This window comes from Sceloporus undulatus, chromosome 9 (assembly GCF_019175285.1).
Source record: "Sceloporus undulatus isolate JIND9_A2432 ecotype Alabama chromosome 9, SceUnd_v1.1, whole genome shotgun sequence".
NCBI classification, from domain to species: domain Eukaryota; kingdom Metazoa; phylum Chordata; class Lepidosauria; order Squamata; family Phrynosomatidae; genus Sceloporus; species Sceloporus undulatus.
In genome coordinates, this window is record NC_056530.1 from 23,536,371 (window position 1) to 23,559,676 (window position 23,306).

At 47.3% G+C, this 23,306-nt stretch overlaps 1 protein-coding gene across 2 annotated transcripts in view; it reads left to right on the forward strand.

The window, feature by feature from the left end:
- Window positions 1-21,630, forward strand: part of EML2 (EMAP like 2) — a 29,401-nt gene extending 7,771 nt beyond the window's left edge. The window contains exons 1-19 of one of the 2 annotated variants that reach the window (XM_042439735.1): window positions 1,240-1,436; window positions 4,512-4,540; window positions 5,005-5,134; window positions 5,254-5,403; window positions 5,719-5,788; window positions 6,482-6,592; window positions 7,498-7,593; window positions 7,756-7,890; window positions 9,980-10,079; window positions 10,473-10,627; window positions 11,988-12,113; window positions 12,965-13,096; window positions 13,200-13,267; window positions 13,955-14,043; window positions 14,675-14,772; window positions 16,724-16,811; window positions 17,245-17,340; window positions 18,415-18,545; window positions 19,165-21,630. In XM_042439735.1, the coding sequence (XP_042295669.1) occupies window positions 1,402-1,436; window positions 4,512-4,540; window positions 5,005-5,134; window positions 5,254-5,403; window positions 5,719-5,788; window positions 6,482-6,592; window positions 7,498-7,593; window positions 7,756-7,890; window positions 9,980-10,079; window positions 10,473-10,627; window positions 11,988-12,113; window positions 12,965-13,096; window positions 13,200-13,267; window positions 13,955-14,043; window positions 14,675-14,772; window positions 16,724-16,811; window positions 17,245-17,340; window positions 18,415-18,545; window positions 19,165-19,290 (1,965 nt within the window). In that variant the 5' untranslated portion in view covers window positions 1,240-1,401 and the 3' untranslated portion in view covers window positions 19,291-21,630. Of the gene's footprint in view, window positions 1-1,239; window positions 1,437-4,511; window positions 4,541-5,004; window positions 5,135-5,253; window positions 5,404-5,718; window positions 5,789-6,481; window positions 6,593-7,497; window positions 7,594-7,755; window positions 7,891-9,979; window positions 10,080-10,472; window positions 10,628-11,987; window positions 12,114-12,964; window positions 13,097-13,199; window positions 13,268-13,954; window positions 14,044-14,674; window positions 14,773-16,723; window positions 16,812-17,244; window positions 17,341-18,414; window positions 18,546-19,164 lie in introns of those variants that run through there. The other variant, XM_042439734.1, reaches the window with a different exon arrangement.
- The last annotated feature ends 1,676 nt before the right edge of the window (window positions 21,631-23,306 follow it).

Consider the following 23,306-nt stretch of genomic DNA (forward strand, 5'->3'; position numbering starts at 1 on the left):
CTACAAAGGCCTAGTAAAGTAGTAGTCTCTCTGTGAGAGGCCTAGTAAAATTGTATTCTCTCTAGGAATCTCTAGGTCCTCCAGGGCAACTCTGTGGCCAACATCCGACAGACACTGACCATAGAGTTGCACTGGAGGAACTACAAAGGCCTAGTAAAGTAGTAGTCTCTCTGTGAGAGGCCTAGTAAAATTGTATTCTCTCTAGGAATCTCTAGGTCCTCCAGGGCAACTCTGTGGCCAACGTCCGACAGACACTGACCATAGAGTTGCATTGGAGGAGGACCTAGATATTCCTAGAGGGAACATATTAATCAAATCCGCAAATATCAAAGCCACAAACATGGAGGGATGAGCGTAATGCAGTTTGGACGCCACTTAGCTCCAGGTGGATGTATTCTTTGGTGAGGGACCAGGCCCTTTGTGGCAGAGAAGGCTAAAGGCCTTGGAAAGCTACACATCCCAGGGTCGCGTCGGATGGAGCTCCTGCACTTTGAGTGGAGCCAGACTGCATCAGTTCTACAATCACAAGAAAAACCCATCCGCCAGACCTTTCTTGGCCAACGGCGACTGCAGAAGTAATCCAGTTTGAGGCCGCTTTAAGCGTCAGAGCTCAATGCAATGGACTCCTGGGAACTGTAGCTTGTTGTGGCCCCAAAGATCTCTGACAGAGAAGGCTCAGTGTCTCACAAAACTAGAGTTCCCAGAATTCCCTAGCATTGAGCCAGGGCAGGGCAGAGAAAGCGGTCTCAAGCTGGACGATTTCTGCAGTGTCTCCTTCCTTGTCGGAACCGGATCTCTGGTGGGTCTCAACTGAAGGCAGCAGCATCCACAGGTTCGCCTTCCTCGAGGTGGAGTTTCGCCTGCCTTCCCTGCTGCAGCCCTTAAAGGCGCTGGAACTCCAGATCCCCAAATCCCTCTTTCCATTTCCCCAAGCCTCGGGACCAGCTTCCCCAATGGTCACAGCCAAGCAGAGCCCCCGCCTGGGCAAACCCTCCGCTCTTTCCCCACCACTGCGTCCTGGCTCCTGCCTTGGCATCCGCACTGCCTTGGCACCGCTTGGCACCACGGATTAGGGATGGATGGGGCCCTCTTGAACGGAGGAGGAGGAGGAGGCGGGAGGCCTGGGCAAACTACAGGTCCCAAGGTGTTCATAGCCCCTGGTGCCAAAGTGCAGATGCCTCCCCCGGCACCTGGAGGGTTAAGGGAAGCAGGGCCTGGCCCCGGGCGGGGAGGAGGAGCAGCCCAGGAGGAGGGCAGCAGGGGCTGGGACTGGCTTCCTCCTCCCGGGATGGCTTTCCAGTTCCCTCCCAGTCCCAGAGAGCTTCTCCCATCTCCTCCTTTGGCTCCTCTCTGGACTCAGCCCAGCAAAGCCAGGGACTCTCCACACCATCATCCCCAGCCATGAGGAAGACGGCGGGGATAGGCAGCAGCCCCAGGTGAGGAGGAGGAGGAGGAGAGGGAACGGGGCCTGCCCTGCCCTCAAGACCCCACCTGCCGCCTTCCTGCCTTCTTCCCTCTCACTTTCTCTCCTTCCTTCCTTCCTGAGCAAAGGTGCCTCTGAGCATACACCGAAGTCCCTTTCCAGCTGAGTGCCCCTCCTGAGCTTTTTCCCCTGGGGAAGACTTTGCAGGAAGGCAGTGACTCTGAGAGCCATCCAGCTCCTCCTCTTCAGTGGGACTCAGGTGGCATCTGCACTCTCGAAACGATGCAGGCCAGGGCTCCAAGGCAGGTCGTTTAGTGAGGCTCCTTGGCAGAGGAGGGCTTGTGTAAAACGATGCCAAGGCCAAGGGAGGAGATCCCCCCCGAATGCTGACTCTGGGGCGCCTCAGAGGATGGGGACTCTCCTCCTTTGCAGGGCTTTGAACGGGGCTTGCGGTGGGTCTTTTTGCAGGGCAGGGGCTTGGACCAGATGGTCCTTGAGGCCCTTTTGTAGCACCTTTGAGACGCACTGAAAGGAAGAAGTTGGCAGCAGGAACTTTCCTAGACTTCCTCAGATGCAGTTGGTGGAGTGGAAACCAGGCACAGACCTATATATCTATGCCATTGGCATGTGAGGCTGTCCATTCACCGGTTTCCTAGGCCTTGGTGCACTAAAGACCACCCTTAAAACTGGACCTGTAACTTCATTTCCATACCCAAAGGATTTGTAATGTGAACTGACATCCGCATAGATCAGTGGCATATCTAGTAGAAGTCTAGTAGGAAAGCTGCAGCTGTCAACTACAAGATCTCTCTCTGGCTGGCAAGTGAATGAATGACAGTCCTCTGTCTGGAGGCAGGATCTTGGAGAGGGGCAGGGGTTCAAGATAGCCTGAAAGTTTGGGGGTCTTAGTCCAGGGAAGTGGTGCACAGAGGGAGGGCTTCAAGGAGGTGCTGGAATCATTGCCTGATGCAAGATCCCAGGAGGATCCCATGGGAGAGGAAAGAGAAAGAGGCTTTGCACAAACAGTGGGCAGGGCAAGGAGTGGAGAGCTGCCAAGGGAGACTTTGGAGATGAAGGTGGTTGTTTAGGGGAAAGAGAGATAAAAGCCACAGCAGATGGGCAGGGAGAAACCGTCCCACCCTCCTCCTTCCTCTAGTTAACTCCTTCGCGGCTGACATGATCCCTACAAGAGGAAAGGACTGGGCCTTGTGAAATGATGTTTTTTAAATTCAACTTTCGTTAAAATTAGGGTTTGGGTCTCCCTGGGATCTTCCTGAGAGAAAGTGGAAGAGGCAAGGATTCTGAGCCCCGCAGTCCAAACAAGTGCCGCATATACTCGACTGTCGGCCTCTTGTACAGTATAAGTCGAGGGCAAGTTTTGGAGTCAAAGTTATGGATTTTGATACCATCCCTGGAGCAAGGGACGCTGGTGCTTCTTTTTGTGCCTCTCAAGACATTTACTACTCAGTTTCTATTTTGATCTGGGTTAAAGTACAGTACATACAGTGACCCATGGATAAGTTGACCCAGGTTTTGGTTTTTTGATTGAAATGTTTAGACTCACGCATATGCAGTAGTTTCCCCAAAGCTAAACTGGGTAGTGCCCACCTCTGCAGGATAGCCAGGCCAAAGGCTTCAGTGATTCTCTCTGGCCATTTCTGCTCATTGACCAGACCTCTAGGAAAGGGAAAAAGGTCTCCCTCTTGCCTTGCTGACTCACTCCTTGGCTAGAATGCCGCTTTCAGGGTTGTTTGCATGCGCCTCTTTGAGCCAGAGGTCTAGCAGAGGAAAGGAATGGGGAAGCCATGAAAGGGAGCTCTGTGCGATCTCTGGGGAGGCCAGGCTTCCCATTGCCAGGGCTGCTGGAGCCAGTCGGTTGACCTAAGTTGCTTTCTGGATCTGATCCAGGCAGACACTTCTCTTCCCTCTCTGTTCATTCTTTGCAAGTCCTGCCAAGAAGGCTCTCAAACGAGCCTCAGAATCAAAAGACCCTCGCTTTGCCGCGTCTGCAAGTGTAGTGCTGCTGAACATCACAATGTGCTAAAAATGTTCAGGGTTGACAGAGAAAAGCAAGACAGGCTATAACTGTGTGCTGTAAAACATGCATTTCCTTCACCCACCTCTTCCATTTTAGGCTCTGGGAGCTTGCTTGGCACCGGAGCAGCTATTTCTTCCGTTCCCTTCCTTCTCCCACATGCGTGCATTCACGAATCCAAGAGCAGCACTGTCTTGGAGAGAGATGTTCATCTCGTGTGCTTTCTCACTGCCTCCACAGCTTGCCGAGCGGAGGCAGCCATCTCTCATGGGCTCCAAGCCAGCTTCTGTGTGTTACTATTCCCTTGCAGTTGCTCTGATAGCATAGAAATGCGCCTGGCATTGTATGCGCAGGGTAAGCAGGGGCTGGGGACAGCAAGAAATGGCTTGAAATGGGCACCGCTGATGCAAAGAAAGTACCATAGTAGTTTTGTGAATGATGGGGGGGGTAGTCAATGGCTTAGGTCCAGGCTACCTGACCGACTGCATATTCCCATGTGAGAATGCCAGGCTCCTGAGACCCTATTCTCAGTCGCACCACCTTCATAGATATGGCTGGTGGCAACACAAGACAAGGCCTCCTTAGACTTTGGAAATCCTTCCCTATGGAAGCTGAAATGGCTTAGTACTTGGATGGCAAACTACCAGTGAATGCCCTCCTTTCTATTGTTCCATGTGCTGTTTGCCTTCAAGCCATTTCTGACTTATGGCGACTCTAAGGTGAACCTATTATGGTTCAGAGGAGTTTTGCCATTCACCTGCGGCTGAGAGAGTATGATTTGCCCAAGGTCCACCCAGTGGGTTTCATGTCAGAGCCAGGAATTGAACCTCCAGAATTGTAGTCCAACACTGAAACCACTATGCCGTGCCACCTTCAGTTTATCTTTCAGCGGAAAATGTTCCCAATTGCGAGGTTTTGTTTGGCTTGGTCAAGAGAATAGCCCTATGGATCAACTACCTTTTAACAGTCACATGAAAGTTATGGGGAAGTGTATCTCTCACTTCTGTTTTTCGCTTTTTATGCTAACCATTTCCTTTCTTTCCCTTCTCACAGCAAGCCGAAAGAATCCACCTTCAGCGCTGGTAAGTAAGAGCCACTCTTGCTGTGCATTTGAAGGTGCCGGTTGGTGAACAAGTTTCAATAATATTGAGGACCAAAAAAAAGCATGTTTAGATTTTAAAAAATAGTAAGCCTTCTGGGTCCTGCCATATTCCTTTTTTGTTTTGTTATTCCTCCTCTTCTTTTCCTCCTTCTTTCTGTAGCAAGAGATTAACAGAGCTATTTCTTTGGAAAGTTCAATGAATTACTCCAAGGATTTGAAGTGGCTTTACTTCTGTAAACCAGAAAGTCAAGAATTTCATGGCAGCCTTGTTGGCTCTCTGGGTTTGTGTATGACAGAGGGACAGAGAGAGTCACCATCATCATCATCATCTGGTCCTCTTGGGTTTTGGACCAGTGGTGATCTTGCAGGCTTGTTTGTGCGAGATCTGAATGGGTTGCGTCCCTCATCTTCTCCTCTTATACCCTTCCCTTCATCTCCTTGCAGAGGATGGTTACGTGAAGATGTTCCTTCGGGGACGCCCGATCCCCATGTTTGTTCCGGACGCTGTTGTTGCCACCTACAGCTTGGATGCCAAGTTGGATCTGCCCCATAAGAAGCTCAAGTTGGACTGGGTGTATCCTGTCCAAAAATGGGGGAGGAAAATGGGGGAGTTGGGGCCGGATGTCTGAAAGCAGGTCACCGGGACTTTCAAGGCCCTGTATGCTTTCCTTCCTTGACTGGTCTCTGCTCCAGCTATGGCTACCGAGGCCGTGACTGTCGTGCCAACCTTTTCCTGCTGCCTACGGGGGAGATTGTGTATTTTGTGGCTGCTGTGGCGGTTCTTTACAATGTGGAGGAGCAGCGGCAGCGCCACTACTTGGGCCACACCGACGACATCAAATGGTGAGAGAAAGAGAGGCGCATGTTGTGATGGCTGTCTCTTTCCTGTTCTCTCCCACTGCACCGGAGAGGCAGAAGAAGAAATGGGGTAGTTGCCCCCAAATTGTGCTGGATTTTTCAAAAAATTGGGCTCTGGTCTATATGGGTTCTGCAGGCTGTATTTAGCCTTACTCGCAGTTTGCATCTCTATGTACTTACTATGCTCTGATTGCTTTTCCTACTACCTTGTACCCCTCTATACCTTGGGTGTATCTCCAGCTTGTAATTGAAGTTGTGATGCTGTGTATGTGAACCTGTGTCCTTTCCTTTCTCATACAGCCTGGCTGTGCATCCCGATATGGTCACCATTGCAACCGGACAAGTGGCTGGGACATCTAAAGATGGCAAGGTGAGAGTCATCAACAAATCCAGGAATACCAAACAAGATGATCTTACATAACTGAGGATGCATCCAGGCTGATGAAAAACATACAGATTTTGTTTCTGTTTTTTCCCATTTTAAACTGGGTTAAGACAAACTGACCATAGGAGCTGGCAGGAGAAAGTCTGTAATCATACCAAGAACCAACAGCAAAGACGTGTCTGGATCTCCAGAATCAAATTGGAAAGGACAGAAACAAAATCTCAGACTTTCTGGTCTTTGGAATCTGTTTGGACACATCCTGAAAGGACTTTGAACCAACGATCAAAACAGTGTCCGATTAGTCTAGTTTTCCTTTCCTTTCCTTTCCAAAGCTTTTTAGGGGCGCATCTACACTGTCAAAACAATGCACCTTGACACCACTTTTAACTGACATGGCTCCATGCTACAGAGTCCTGAGATTTGTAATTTAATGAAGGCACCAGCACTCTTTTGGCTGAGAAGGCGAAGGATCTTGCAAAACTTTCAATCCCAGGATTCCCTAGGATGGAGCTACAGCATTTAAAGTGATGTCAAACGGCATTATTTCTACAGTGCAGATGCACCCTTCTAGACAGAGCTAGAAGCAAATTCCACTCCCAGAGCATCTATGGGGTGAAGAATTGCTATCTCTTGTTCTGTGTTTTCTCCTCTGAAGCTGTTTTCCGCATCTTCTCTTAGCCGCTTCCTCCCCATGTGAGAGTTTGGGATTCGGTGAGCCTGAATACGCTTCACGTCTTGGGACCGGGGCCCTTTGACCGAGCCGTCAGCTGCGTGGGATTCTCCAAGTCTGTGAGTGAGACCCTTTCTCCTCTTAGATGCTCAGTTCTCTTTCCTTCATGTGAATGGGATCTAGAAGTCCTAGTAGACCACAAGTTGAACATGAGTCTATAGTGTGATGCAGTAGCTAAAAAGGCCAATATGATTCTAGGCTGTATCAATACAAGTATAGTGTCTAGATCAAGGAATGTAATAGTGCCACTCTATTCTGCTTTGGTCACCTGGAATAAGACTGTGTCCAGTTCTGGGCCCCCACAATTAAAAGGAGATGTGGTCAAACAGGAGCATATCTAGAGGAGGGCAACCAAAATGGTGAAGGGTCTGGAAACCATAAAGCCCTATGATGAGAGGCTTAGAGAGCTGGGTATATTTAGCCTGGAGAAGAGAAGGTTAAGAAGTGATATGATAGGCTTGTTTAAATATTTGAAGGGATGTCATGTTGAGGATGGAGCAAGCTTGTTTTCTGCTGCTCCAGAGAATAGGACACAGATCAATGGAAGTTTGCCATTGCTTTTCCTTGAGGCTGAGAGTGTGTGACTTCCCCAAAGCCACCCAGTGGGTTTCATGGTTGAGCTGGGAATCAAACTCTGGTCTTCAGAGTCATAGTCCAACACTCAAGCCACTATGCCACACTGGCTCTCAGATATGAATAACTAAAGGAGTTTTTACCCCATTTGCTGGCATTTAATCTTTTGCAGAGTGGCATGAGAGTTCCACTTACTGTACCTTCACCACCGGAGATAGCTTAAAACATGCTTTAAAAAAAGAGAGAGATCGGAGGAAGAACGCTTGAGCATAGTCTATAAATGGTTCACACAGAGATTTGTGTCAAATGCAACCCATTCCAGACCTGTGGGGCAGAAAGGACTAACGCTTGCTTTGCTACCTCTATTTGTCCCATATTTTTATCTCCCCAGAACGGAGGAGGCCTCCTGTGTGCGGTGGATGACTCCAACGACCACGTTCTCTCCGTATGGGATTGGCAGAAGGAGCAGAAGATTGCTGATGTGAAGGTAGCTGGATGGATACCGTTTCCTTACTCATGATCACGTTCCATATCTCCATGCTGGGTGGGGGATTCTGGAAGGCGTAGTCCAAAAGAGGAACATTTCCATGCTCTGGCACTTCGGCTGTTCCACGGTGCACTGCCTGACGCTCTCTCTTTCCTCCTCAAGTGTTCCAATGAATCCGTCCTCGCCGCCACCTTCCACCCGACGGAGCCAATGTTGCTCATCACATGCGGGAAATCCCACATTCACTTCTGGACGCTGGAGGGAGGCAACCTCAGCAAGAGGCAGGGCATTTTTGAGGTGAGAGGGGCTTTTGCAGAAAATTGAGAGGGATAAAGATGTGGGGCAAGCTGCACGTGGCCACGGAGAGGTTGGTTGGTTTGCTTGACCCATCCTTCTCTTGTAATGTTGCAAAGGATATGGGTTCGCTTCTCAGTGGTTTGAGCACTGGATTCTGGAGGCCAGGGTTGGAATCCCTGCTCAGCTATAGAAACCCACTCTCTCAACCTTACTTTTAGCCTCAGAAGAAGGCAATCCCCCCTCCTGAAGAAATCTGATCAAGATAACCCTAGGAGAGGCTCCTGTTAAGTAGAGAGGGAACACATTATAATGGTTTGAGTTTTGGGCCAGGACTCTAGAGACCTAAGTTTGAATCTCTGCTTGGTCATGGAAACCCACTGGGTGACTGTGGGCAAGTCACACTCTCTCAGCCTCAGAAAAAGGCAAAGGCAAACTCTCTCTGAAGAAATATTGCCAAGAAAACCCATGATAGGTTTGCCTTAGGGTCATCGTAAGCTGGAAATGCCTTGAAGGTACACAACAAGTTCACATGGGTTAAAAGGTATAGGGTCCTGCAGGGCTCTAGGGATCCCACATCCTTGTCTCGCCTCAACTGTGGCACCCATTGCATGGCAATGGGAAACCCAGTGAGCTTTCTCTCTTGGTCAGCATCTGTTCTTCAGATGGACTGCCATGTGGGTAATACCACGTGCGCAAGGACCTACAAGATAAAAGTGGTACACTTTGAAACTCTCATTAAATAATACCTGCTTAATATTTAGCTTTTTTATTTTAAAAAATGCTTTTAACAGATTCAAGTTCAACATGTATGATTGTTGTGCATGAAAATGCTCAGTGAGACATGCACTTTTCCTGGCTCATTTGGACAAAGCCATGAGAAGCAGAAAAGATGAGCATCTGAACTTGATATGCTTAGCAAGGATGAAGGGAGAACTCCATCTCTCTCCCCATTCCAAAGATTCAGAACCAACTCCTCCCTGTTTGTATCTGTGTACATACACACATGCCAGATATTAACAGGCATTATTTGCATATACATGTACTATATGCACAGTCTAGGAGAACCAGTTCTGCTGTGTTTACTGAAGGGGTTGACGCTTTTCTCCTTTCTTCGGATGTGGGGTTTTTGCATCCTTGAGAAGATGCTGTTGCCTTCTTGGCCAGTTTATTTATTTATTATGAGCATTTATACCCTTTATCTTTCAGCGTAAAAGGCTCCCAGAGCAGTGTACCAATTGTTAATTTGACCATACACTGTCCCCAGCTTTACATTATAATAAAACATGGCACACAAGGAAAAGGCAGTGACAGTGGGGAAGGGATTATGTCCAGCGGATGCTGGCTGCTCTTCTCTTCCTCAGAGACCAACACATTGGCAGTTGGGGCAGAAGGAGGGCTTCTTGCCAGGCTCTTGGGACTCAAAGCTGTACTTGGGTTCGCTTCCTTGGAGGCCATAATAATGGCAGTTGGGATGGAAGGAGGGCTTCTCAGGAGCCTCTTGGGACCCAGTGCATGACTCAAAGCTGTACTTGGATGTTCTTCTCGCCTTCAGAGGCTACAGTAGTAGCTGTTGGAAAGGGGTGAGGGCCTCTCATCAGTTGCTAGGAACAAAGCATGATGGAGCTGTGCCTGGCTGCTCTTCTCTCCTTTGGAGGCCTCAATAGTGGCAGTTGGGATGGAAGGAGGGCTCAGACCCAAAGCACAATGGAGTGGTACTTGGCTGCTCTTCTCTGAGGCTACAAAAGTCGCTATTGGAAAGGAGTGAGGACCTCTCATCAGTTGCTGGGACCAAGGCGCAATGGAGTTGTGCCTGGCTGCTCTTCTTTCCCTCGGAGGCCACAGTAGTGGCAGTTGGGATTGAAGGGGGGATTCTCACTAGCCTCTTGAGACCCAAAGCCCAATGGAGTGGGGCCTGGCTGCTCTTCTCTCCCTCAGAGGCCAGAGCAATGGCAATTGGAGGGAGGGCCTCTCACCAGTTTTTGGCTAATTTTTCCATAGACATGGGTTAAAGGAAGTGATCTGAACTGACCGTGGGATGGAGAAAAGTGTAACACTCCCTGTTTTAAGACTTCTCTGTCTTCCACCACAGAAACATGAGAAACCCAAGTACATCCTGTGCATAGCTTTCACAGAGAATGGAGACACAGTCACTGGCGATTCGGGGGGAAACCTCTACATTTGGGGAAAAGGTCAGTCCTGAGAGTGAATGTCTGTCACAGAGCTGGGCAAGCCTTGGCCCACTTGGTGTTGGCTGGAGAGCCAGTTGGTCAAGCCTGTCCATTGTACAGGTATATCTCTGGTCTAATCTGCACTGCAGAAATAATGTGCTTTTGACACCGCTAGAACTGCCATGGCTCTGTACTATGTGGTTTGTGGCAGCACCAGGACAAGGGTTCTGGGTAGGCATAAAAATATGTAAAAGTGAAGTTTCAGTGTCAGATGCCTTGTTAACTGAGCCATGTCTGCGCTTGGAAGAAAGACCCACTGATTTCAAAGGTAGTCTGAAGTATATAGGTGGGCAAGTTAGGGATGGCATACGTGTGTCTTATTCTTGTTTAATAAAAGGATTCTTTGCCCGGCAGGGGGAAACCGGATTTGCCACGCTGTGCCAGGAGCCCACGAAGGTGGCATCTTTGGCTTATGCGTCCTGCGGAACGGGACCATCGTCACGGGAGGCGGCAGAGACCGGAGAGTCGTCCTTTGGGGACGGGATTACCAGAAGCTGCAGGAAAATGAGGTATTATGGACAAGATGGGAATGGAGTGGCGTCAAACTGCATTATTATTTCTGCAGTGTAGATACACCCTCCGATTCTATGATTTTGTGTGCCTTTAAGTAGCAGCCTTTCTGACTCTGTCATGGAGGCTGTAAAGAGTTGTGAAACAAAGGACTCCCAGATTAGAGTGAGCTTCTGGATCCGATTAGAGTGATCCTCTATAGTCCAACACTATGCCTTCACCAGGAGCTGGTCAGAAACATTGGGACGTTTTGCAGGCGATGGGCCCAAAATGGTCAATTTCAGCACTTGAAATCTGGCAAGAAACTCTGCCCCTTGATCTTTGTTTTTTTAGATTAAAATGCATTTAAAATGCATTTAAAACAAGGTCTTTTTACTCAGGCATGACGTGCAGCACTATCCGTGCCAGCTTTCAGGGAAAGAAATCCTGTCAAACTTGGCCTACTTTTCCAAGGAGGAGATCAGGATCAGGATACATGGCTCTAATGCAAATAGCTTGGCATTATTGCTGGCATCGTAAGACTCTGCCCTGGTGCCCCAGTTGTGGGAGGTAATCTCGCTTTAATGCCAATCTTTAGCATGGTCTTTGCTGAAAGACAGTTTGCACAAGGCAGGGACACCTTTGCTTTCGGACGGTTCAGTGTACGCAAACTTTGTTTCATGCACAATGTTATTTTTAAAATTTTGTATGAAACTACCTCCAGGCGATGTGCATAAAGTGTGTATGAAACAGAAATGAATACTGTATTGAGTTTAGACTTGGGTCCCATCTCCAAGATGTCTGCTTATGTATGAGCAAATATCACAAAATCTGGGAAACAAAATCCAAAACATTGCTTGTCCCAAGCATTTCAGATAAGGGAGACTCAATCTATGAAAACCTATGTTACCAACCGATCTCTGAGGGTGCATCCGCACTGCAGAAATAATCCAGTTTGACATTGCTTTAAATGCCATGGCTCAATGCTGTGGATTTCTGGGAATTGAGGTTTGTTCTGGCACCAGAGTTCTCTGTGCTATGGAATTATGGGAATTGTAGTTTTGCGAGCCTTCTCTGTCAGTGCGCTCTGGTGCCAAAGCAAACTACAAACCCCAAAATCCCATAGCATTGAGCCATGGCATTTAAAGTGGGGTCAAACTGGATTATTTCTGCAGTACAGATGCAGCCTGAGTCTGAAAGTTGCCACAACTGTCAGATGGACATAGATAATCCCTTTGAAAATCAATGTGAGCGTTATGCAAGTGCAATACATTTGCTGCCTTTTGCATTCTGGAAACCAAACCCTGTTGCATTGGCGGAGGAATAAATACTGAAAAACAGGTTAGGGTTTTAAGCTGTGGCTTCCTTCTGTACATGCAGGTTCCTGAGAGCTTTGGGCCGGTGCGCACCATTGCTGAAGGGAAAGGAGATTCCCTCTTTGTGGGCACCACCCGTAATTCGGTGCTTCATGGATTCTTGGCTACTGGCTTCTCCCTCCTGGTGCAGGTATATTATTATTATTATTATTATTATTATTATTATTATTAATCTTCTTATATTCCACCTTTCTCCCAACTCAACACGGCAAACCTCTGGCAGATGGTTTTTAGAGTCCATGTGTAGCATCATGGGTGAGCTGTCCTATGACATAGAAAGGGTTAATTTATAGTAGGATTCGCTGTAGTTTGGCAGTTCAAGGCTGGAAAAAGATATACTGCGCACATTTCAATCATAGTTATTTTGCACAGAAAACCACATTTGATACTATTTTTTTTCTGCTCAGAACATTGTAAGTGTATTTTCATGGCTTCAGCATTGAGCTATGACTCTGGAGACCAGGGTTTGAATCCCAGCTCAGCCATGTAAACCCTGCTGGGTGGCCTTGGGGGCAAGTCACACTCTCTCAGCCTCAGAGGATGGCACTTTTTGGTGCCACATGAAAGTTTGGGGAGGCCTAGACATGCTGGCAGTTCGAGTTCAGAACAGAAAGGGTGAAATGGTCAACTTTAGTTTACGTCCAGAGACAGCGTAGCGTAGTGGTTTGAATGTTGGACTATGACTCTGGAGACCAGAGATCAGTTCCCAACTCAGCCATCAAACCCACTGGATGCCCTTAGGCGAGTGACACTCTCTCAGCCTCAGAGGAAGGCAATGGCAAACCACCTCTGAACAAATCTTGCCAAGGAAACCCCATGATAGGCTCGCATTAGGGTTGCCATAAATCAGAAACAGCTTGAATGCACACAACGGAGTTAGTCTGGATGTTAAGCAAGGAAATGCCAGACTCAATGCCCCTGCAAGCATTAAAAGGTGAGTCCAGTGCCAAGTGACCCTCTCGTGCCACTCTCTTTGCCCAGGGGCACACAGAAGAACTCTGGGGCCTGGCCACCCACCCAACCTTGGACCAGTTCTTGACCTGTGGGCAAGACAAGCAGGTCCACCTGTGGAGCGTGGCTACCCACCAGCCCTTGTGGAGCAAGGGAATCGAGGTGAGCAGCAGGGCTTGGGTTTGGAGGGGGAATGGGGTCGGTGGTCCATGGGGTGCCATGCTTAATAATAGTCTTCTTGCATGGGTTTCCCTTTCTCCTCCAGGATGCAGCTCGCTCAGCAGGCTTCCATCCCAGTGGTTCGGTGCTGGTGGTGGGCACTGTAACTGGCAGGTAATGGGATCATCATGACCGCTAACAGAAGAGGAGGGTGGGAAAGGGTCTGTGGGCACCCCTTGGGGGCAACACAGTAGCGTTACATTATGGTCTAAGGCAAGCAAGGTGGGAGTATGGAAAGAGCAGGTTTCCACCCTGGTGCCTAAATCCTATTCTCCAGAGGGAAGGCAGCAATGTTGACAATGGGACCTTGAAGCAGAGAAGAAGCTTTCTATGCCAGTATCTCTCCTCTATGGGACCTTAGCTGTGCCATGCAAGATGCTGATCTCCAAAAGACCTGGGCTGCATTCACACTGGAGAAATAACCCGGTTTGGCACCGTTTTAAGTGTCTTGGCTCAAGGCTATGGAATTCTGGGAGTTGGAGTTTGTTGTGGGGCCCAGATCAGCCTTATCCTAACCCACTGTGGCCATAGTTAGGATTGCACTGTGTGTCTGCTTCAGCATAAAAAAGATGTAAAGGCATCCAGTAGCATCTTTGCAACGAAGTGGGAAGAAGACATTTCTAGCATAAGCATCATGAGTTCTACTCCGTTTCGCAGATGTCAAGCTTTTGCAATTTCTTTTTCCTAGTTAGTCTCCTAGTTAGATGCTGCTATTACATCGCATAATGTCATTTTATAGAGTGGCATAGTTCACTCTGCACTCCTCTAAAGCCTTTGCCTCCCTGCTCTGCCTTCTCCCAGGTGGCTGGTGCTGGACACAGAGACCCGAGACCTAGTAACCATCCATACGGACGGAGCAGAGCCCATTTCTGTGGTCAGCTTTTCCCCAGGTAGGAACTTGGGGTTCAGAAGGAGTGGGCAAGACGGAAACTGTGGGGTGGGATTGAAACATCTGGGCAGAATCCAGGTTGCAAGATGTTGTACATAGCCACCAGGACCTGAGATTGGAAATGTTACTTTATGAGACTGCAGAGCCATAAAGTGTGGTGTAGTGGTTTAAGCATTGGACTATGACCTTGGCCAAGTCACACTCTCTCAGCCTCAGAGGATGGTGCTGGCAACCCTCCTCTGAAGAAACCTGCCAAGAAAACCCTGTGATGGCTTTGCCTTAGGGTCACCATAAGTCAGAAATGGCTTGGAGCTTAGAAATGTTACTTTGGGAGGATGCATCTCCTAGTATCCTCTGTGGTCCTAAGAAAGGAAACATTTCCAAGCTCTTGAGTATGTTCTGCTGGTGTTGAATTTTAGCACTTGTAAGATGCTTTGGTTTGAAAAAAGAAAGCGGGGTCGCCAAATGGTTTCTAATGCTTGAGGACCCCCTGATCCAAATCCACTGGGCCTTGAGGTGAAGCGCAGGGGAAGACCACAGTGCAAAATGCTCCCAAAATACTGAACTGCGGCCTTTTTGCCTCCTAGGAAGACTCTTCCTCCCGCCTGACTCTGGTTTTGCTTTTTTTGCAGATGGCAAATACCTGGCTTTGGGCTCCCATGATAACTTTGTCTACATCTACCTGGTGTCTGAGGGCGGCAGGAAATACGGTCGAGTCGGCAAATGCTCAGTGAGTGGAAATGCAATCAGATGAGGATTTGCATTGGATTCAGATGGAGTTTCTGAATCAAAATCTCTTAGGGGTCTAGATAAGAGTGACCCTTTGGAGCTGTTTACAGCAGCTTCCATGAACATGACAGTAATGGAGCATCTTTTGCTTCTTCTTGTTCTTTCTTCTTCCTTCCTCCTTCACCTCTTCTTCTACTTATATACATTTGTTCAAAGACAAGCAGCATAAAACCACATTAAAAATATTCACTGTGTTGTCATATATAAACCAAATTTCACCAGTGATTCACATCTGCTTGCTCTACACAGTCATAAGTAACTTCCTTTCCATCCAGAACTGATATATTTCACTACAGCCAAGAACCCACATGTTTTGAATATATTACACTATTTAAGGTAAATATGTTTTTCATCTGTTTTTTGCGCTCTCTTTAACCTCTGTGCCTTCTTTCATCTCAATCCTCGTGGTTTATTCTGCCTTCTTCATTTCTTTGCTCTTCTTCTTGTTTCTTCTTCTCTCTTAGGATAAATTTTCAAAGCTATGATCTTTCCCTGAAAGCCAAAATATTCTTAATTAATGTCACATCTTTCCATTTTGGAGCATCTCTTGTTTTTGACCTATCCCCCCTTTTGATGGCTGAATGCTCCGGGAGAAAGGGACTTTGAGAATGTCCTCTGCAGCAGATTTGTCTTTTTGGCAAACCTCCTCTGAGCAAACCTTGCCAAGAAAACCCCATGATAGGTTCGCCTTAGGTTTCCCATAAATTGGAAACAACTCAAAGGTACACAACAGCAACAAAAGGTGAACCTGTCATGGGGTTTTCATGGGGTACATTGCTTATTATTATTATTTAAAAACCTGTAGTATTTTTGCTTTTTCCCCGTTAGTTATAGCGGTTCTCCTTTATGCACCAGTAACTAATTTGGCTTGCATTCAGAAGATGCAGAAAATAAGATTTATCTGTGTTTGTACAACTCAAAAGAGAAATTTATTATTATTATTATTATTATTATTACATTTATTTATAGAGCACCCTGGGGCTTAAACAGCGCTTTACAAAGCGAAACAACCCGAAATGTAAACAAAAGCCTGCCTGTGGTGTAAGGTCTGAAAGCAAAAACAAGAAATTATAACATTAATAGCATATCATTATAATAAATGTAAAACAACCTATTATAAAATAGTGCACATTAATACAAACTGTCAATCATAAAATGATAATATCAAGATTTCCATGCAAGATGCACGATGCAGCATCCCAGCGGATGTGAGTTTGAGGTTCTCTCCTAGGGTTTTAAAAAAAGAAATCTAAGAGGTTATGCAGCATTGTGTGTGTATGCATCAAATAGACAGTGCCTTCCGTGTGTGTGTGTGTGTGTGTGTGTGTGTGTGTGTGTGTGTATATATATCATATATGTCATCTTTCAGCCTCTGGGGGAGAGAGAAGGCTGGCCCAGCACCATCAGAGGCCAACCTGAAGACAGAGGCTCCTCCCTCCCTAACTGACATCTTTCGGCCTCTGGGGGAGAGAGAAGGCTGGCCCAGTTCCATCAGGGACTAGCCTGAAGAAGGAGGCTCCTCCCTCCCCAACTGTCATCTTTCGGCCTCTGAGGGAGAGAGAAGGCTGGCCCAGTACCATCAGGGGCTAGCCTGAAGAAGAAGAGCCCTCCCTCCGGTCCATCTGCCTTGGTCCAGGCCTCAGAGGGAGAGAAGAATGCTGGACCTGATTCCCTCCCCCCTCACCATTCCCTTTATTTTATTGTATACTGTATGGTGTTTGTTTTTAATGCATTGTATGTGTAATTGTAACTTGTGTAAACCGCCCTAATCTGAGGAAGGTGCGGTATATAAATAAAAACTTTATTTATTTATTATTTATTATTTATATATATATTCTTCTTTTAAAACCCTAGGAGATATATATCATTTTTCAACCCTTCCCTTTCTCCAGGGTCACTCCAGTTTCATCACCCATCTGGACTGGGCCTTTGACAGCAGCTGTTTGGTGACCAATTCTGGCGACTATGAAATTTTGTACTGTGAGTAGAAGAATCCATTGTTTAATGGAAGTGAGTCTGCTAGCATTGCATTAGAAGATGTGATGGAGAGGACACAGTGCCCACTTTTAGGGTCTGCTGCAAAAATAGCTGTATTTTTTTATTACAAGTACTCATGCCAGTGGATTCTGGGAGATCTAGTCTAAAATGAGGAGTAAGAGTTTGGACGTTGGACTTACAGGGACCAGGGTTCAAATCCTTGCTCAGCCATGAAGCCCACTGAGTGACCATGGGCAAGTCGCACTCTCTCAGCCTCAGAGGATGGCAATGGCAACTCCCCTCTGAAGAAACTTGCCAAGAAAACCCTATGATAGGTCCGCCTTAGGGTTGCCATAATTCGGAAATGACTCAAAGGCACACCACCACAACAGCAATTGTCATTCTCTCCTATATCTCTTCTTCCTCCGTCTCTCAGGGGACCCATCCACCTGCCGCCAAATCACCAGCGCGGAAGCCGTACGCAACATGGATTGGGCCAGTGCCACCTGCGTGTTGGGTTTTGGGGTCTTTGGTGAGTAATTGCCCCAAATTCCTGCCAGGCTGCCCCTGGTGATGAAAATATTCTGGGTCAAATCTGGGTTGAATCTTTGTTGTTCACATGCTTTTCAAATGCTCCCAATTAAGTTTCTTGGGTGGAGCTGCCAAAGTACCCACTTAACCAGGAAAATTGATATCGGATTATTACTGAGTCTTTTGGATTCTCAGTTGTGTCAATAACCGATGCAGATAAACCCAGGATAAAACTCTGCATGCCTTTAAGGTGCTTTGAATACGTTTGTGTCGTCGACTACATCTTTATTTGAGTGCTTGCATGTGTGAGCAGCCGAACGCACAGAGATGCGCAGAAATGCAGTTCCATAGTATGAACAACAAACCCAGGATGCATGAGTGAGATTGTTCACAAAGTTGTGCTAAAAAACCAATAATGTGTGAATGGTCCCAAAGTCTTTTCTCAGCCAGAGAGCCCTGAAAGCCCTGCAAGTCTTTTCCAGAAGGAGGCAGCATAGAGCAGGAGATAATTTCTCAAAACGGGGAAATTTGCAATTTAACAGATTGAGAATCCAGTGGGTTTTTGGCGGCTACATAGGAAGGGTCAGACGGTTTATGACACACTGATACATCACAATCTTTGGAGACTTTCTTTTTAAAAAAGGAGACCCTGCTGCTGTGCATTGGGATTGCATTTCACCCAGTAACTTTTAAATGGAATCAAAACCAGAGTTTGGATGTAAAGACGTACAAGTATCCTGAGAGGCATCCCCACTGCAGAAATAATCCATACACTTGTGCCTCTGGGTTATATCGGGTTATTGAGATGTTTTTGTGGTTTCCATGGCAGCAATAGATATTCAAAGGCAGTGGTATCTAGGGTGGCTTTGGAGGTGAATAAAGTCTTGCACAGGTAATTACAAAGGCATCTGGAAGGTCCCCACATTTGACGCCACAGTCGTAGGACTGGAGGAAGTCCTCACATTGGGTGGCAGAAGGTGGAGATAAGTAGAAGCTCTTGCAAATGGGATATTACAGCTCCATCCAGCTTCTGATCCTTTAGTACCTTTTCTTCCCCCTTGCTCTGCCCTACCAGGGATCTGGCCGGAGGGTGCTGACGGAACGGATATCAATGCAGTCTGCCGTTCCCACGATGGGAAGCTCCTGGCCTCTGCCGACGACTTTGGCAAAGTGCACTTGTTCTCCTATCCCTGTTGCCAGCCACGGGTGAGTCTCCCGTCCGCTGTTTTGCACCCGGGTCTCTCCTCCATAGGTCTCTCTGCCTCCATTGTCCTTCTCTCCTGTCTCCTTCTAAGGAGATTATCACGCACGGCCTTTAATTGGGATTTTAGATAGCGTGACATTTCCTGTGTGCACAACTCTAAATAGCAAAGAGGGAGGGAAGAGAGAAAGCTTAAATTTTCCAACAATTTCCAGAAGGAGAGTTGTGCCGCTCTATTGGAGGACAAGGACCAGCCGGGCCCCTAGCGAGGCCTTTAGGGGCCCCGGGGCAGAAAGTACATTCGGGCCCCTATATTTTTAAAATTAGGTGAGCCTGGAGATGATTCTAGAGCTTGGTAGGGCAGAGCGTTCACGCGCTCCCAAGTCTTACCGCATGCTGTGGGTCCCATCTTGGCGCACTGCCGTTTACACGGGGTGCACATCGGTGACGTGTCACAGTGCCGCTCCAGAACAAAGGAGCTGCATCTCTTTGGGGCCCGCTTTGGCTGGGGCCCCTGGGGTGGTGCTCTGTTTGCCCCAGCCTAGCTGCAGGCCTGGGACCAGGGCTTGAATTTCCTCTTGTTTCTCTCCCCACACCCTATTGCCCCCCCCCCCCCACTTGCAGGCCCCCAACTACACCTACAACGGCCACAGCAGCCACGTCACCAACATTGCCTTCCTCCACGACGACAGTTTGCTCCTCTCCACCGGCGGGACGGACACCAGCGTCCTCCAGTGGCGCCTGGTCTAGGGATGCTATGGGGAGGGCAGCGGGGGGTTGCCCCTCCCAGGGTTGAGGAGGGAGCCGTGGGGCAGTTGGGAAGCAGGGTGGAGCGGGTGGGTGGGATTGGATCCTATTAAACTCTTTTTAATGGGGGGGGACCCACTTACAGGTCCCTCGCCGTGTAAGGAAGGGGCAGAAGGCACTAGTGGGAGGAGGAGAGAACCAGGAAGATTAAAGAGAAGTGCTGTGAGAGCTATATTTTACAGATATCTCTATATGCATAGTGATTATAATATATCCAGATCTATCTCTATATATGTATATTATAACGGCTGAAGGTTGCACAGGCTGAGAATGTGATGGAGCAAGAGAGGCAGAATGCAGGAGCAAGAATGAATGCCTGATCTTATATTTAGGGAAGGCCTCTCTTTCTCTTCCAACAGTGAAATTGCACCCGAGGTATTTGTCTCTCCACTCCAGAAGCCATCCTTGCACTATCAATGTACAGTAAATGGGTTTGAGACCTGATTTGGCTGACAGTCAGCTGCCTCTATTGGCAATGAGGAATATTTACACTCCCCCAACACACATGCACAGTTTGCACACTCACTTGAGTAACAGATGCAGGTTTGACATTTACAGATTTGATTATTCACAGATTTGTTTCATATGTTCTCGCTAGGAATCTCGAGGTCTTCCAGCTTGACTCTGGGGTCAACGTCTGCTAGATGGTGAACTGGAGGGCCCAGAGGTTCCTAGAGAGAAAACTCTTCTCTAGGCATTTGTACATCTTCCAGCGCAATTCTATGGTCAGCGTCTGGCAGATGTTGGCAACAGAGTTGTATGGAGGACCTAGAGATTCCTAGAGAGGTTTACTCTCAGGTAAAATAAATTGTGATTTTTTTTTATTTGTAGTTTTACCACTTTAATGGGATTCCTTCATTCCTAACCCCAGCAAACGTGAAGAGTCCACTGTATTGTTTCATGGGACGAAGCGAAGGATAAGCCTGCTTGCCTCTTCCTAATATGCAATCCTCAGTCCTGGGTGGACTTCTCAGAATATCTGCAAACTAAAGTAATAAATATATTGAATTGCAATTGGAGGGAGCCACATGAAGTGAGGGGGAAGAGGGATGTCCTTCCCCAGTGCCTTTTGATCATCTGGGGAAGAAAGGAAAGAGAAGAGAATAAATAAATAAGTGAGGGTTCCCTATGATGAATTAGACCCAGGGCAAAACCCCAAGCTTGCCAAAGTTACTTGGTTTGGAAGACTGAACCCCAAAGACTGCTTTGGGAAATGGCGGGTTCTCCTTCCTTGGAGGTCTCCAAACAGAGGTTGGAGGGGCATCTTTGGGGAGTGTTTTAGTTGCGTGTTCCTATATGACTGTGGGTTGGATTAGATGGCCCTTGGGGTCCATTCCAATTCTATGGTCCCTGGAGTTGTCATCCGGAAAAGTAATTATTTGAAGCTGGAAGCAGCACATCTGGCACTGTCCTATTGAGTCTTGGTGGGGTCATATTTGACGCAACAGTGGCACACAGATGCATATGTTTGTGTGACTGTCTTTTCTCTTTCTCCTGTCCTGGACCTTTTGCCGATCCATTTTAATTTGACGGTGCCAAATTCTAGTTCTATATGAGAATGAAATGGAAGAGAGAGAGAGTGTGACATACTGTATATGTAATCAAGGCTGGGAGGAAAGTATTTCCAGTGATGGAATCAACTTCAGTTTCCATTCCACTCCTCCTGCATTAAGGATTGAGCCTTTATGCAGATGGGAATAAACATTAATCCCTCTTCAGGTCTGACTGTCAAACAAATCATTTTCATTGGATGGATGGATGGAGAGATCAGGGGCCCTTTTGCACTACCCAGACACAGCATTATGATTCCACTAATGTGGAATCCTGAGATTTGTAGCTTGGTTAGACACACTAGAGCTCTTTGGCCGAGATATCCTAAGTATCCCTCCCTTGGATTCCATAGGAAGGAGCCATGCTGCTTATAGTTATAGTTATAGACCTATAACTGTGTAGTGTGAAGGGAGCCTTAGAGTGCATTTCTTGGGTGAAACGGGATCCCAAGGATGTACAAAGTCTGTCTTCTTAGTCCCAACGGAGTCACATTTTCAGCCCAGGTTTGGCGGTATTTTGCACTGGATGATATAGATAGTTTGGGGGGGCATTTTTGGAGGTGGCATTTTCAAAGATTGTGACTTCTTCAGGTCTGGGTCTGGGTTCAGAATGGGAGGGCGAAAGCATGCCTGTCTTTCTGTATTTTCCAAAGAAAACATGGCGGAACAAAAAAAAAGTTGTTTAATAAGACTGCAACCCAATAAAAGACACAGAGAGACACATTCACACGTGCGCCTCTTGGTTCTCCTCTGTATAAATGTCATTGTCAGGGGCAACTCCTGAGCCTTAAACAAACCTCGTTGGGGTGAGTTTAAACAAGATGCTTTTGTGAGCCCCATCTGAACGCAGTCGCGCCAGTGTGCGCGCAACGGTTCATTTCTAGAGCACCACGGATCAGATGCTGTGCTTCACGGAGTAACAAAAGAGATGCGGGCTGCAGAGGGTGGGACCTTGGCCCTGGGCAGCTTGCACTCCAGATACACTTGCATTTACATTTGTGGAGGGGATGCTGACAGTGAAGAAACCTGGGAGGAGGAAAACTTGGAGGAAAGTCCTCCGGATACTGTGGGCTGCTAAAAAGGCATGTGGATCCAAGAGCAAATCAGGCAAAGCTCTTTCCTAGAAGGCAAGATGACCAAGCTGAGGCTTTCGCACTTTGCATATATTGGAATATGATGTGACTTTTGGAAAAGACGGTAATGCTCAGTAAAGTGGAGGGTACCAGGAGAAGAAGAGGACTGGTTCGGTCAAGGAAGCCAAAACTGCTCTGAGTTTGCAAGACCTGAGCAGAGCAGTTGACAACCAAGGGTTACCCAAATTGCAAGGGTCCCAAGAGGGCATCCATAACTAGTATTTAATGGAGGGGGGGGGGTTATTAACTCCGTTGCAGTAGCCAAGAGAGATTGGGGAACTCAAAGCTGGGAACAGAACTCCAGAGTGCAAAGTCCCAAATAGTTTTATTTATACATTAAAGGGAATTGCCATTTGTGCAAAGACACTCGTGCGCACACTCAAGAACTAACAAAATGCAAGGCAATATCATATAGCAATTTGATGGCTTGCAAAAGGGTGATACTGCACCAGTCCCAGAAGCAGGGCTCCAACCGGGGCATTTCTGTTTAATCAGAGATCCATTGTCTGCTAGGAAAAACCCTGACCCGGGTGGTTTTCATTTGCATTTTGATGGGTCTTGATTTTGGTGTTTTTAAATCAGAGGATGCTATTTTGAAATTTTAAAAATGAATACACACACACACACACATACAGGAAGCTGTTCATTTAACATCGTGGTAGGGAATAGGAACTGACTAGCCTGTAATGGAAAGAGCAGGCTTTGCAAAGAGGATGCTACTAATTTTAAAGCTCAGAGGAAGTTTGTTGTTTTAGCCGAGTGGCACTTGTTCAGATGCAGATGGGGGTTCCTGGATAAGTACATAATGCCATATTAAAAATCCTAAAGTGTAAAGAGGTAACACTGAATGCCAAAGTTGTCCATGCTTTGTATTTCCATTTCTTATACCCTCATCCCTCCATATTTGCGGCTTTGATTAATATGTGCTCTCAAGGAATCTCTAGGTCCTCCAGGGGAACTCTATGGTCAACGTTGACTAAAGGTTGCACTGAAGGACCTAGAGATTCCTAGAGAGGACACTCCACAAGGCCTTTGTAGGTCTTCCAGGGCAACTCTATGGTCAACTTTAAAAGTTGCACTTAAAAACCTAGAAATTCCTAGAGAGGACACTCCACTAGGCCTTTGTAGCTCCTCCAGGGCAACTCTGTGGTCAACTTTAAAAGTTACATTGAAAGACCTAGAGATTCCTAGAGAGGACACTCCACTAGGCCTTTGTAGCTTCTCCAGTACAACTCTGGTCAACGTTAACTAAAACTTGCACTGAAAGGCCTAGAGA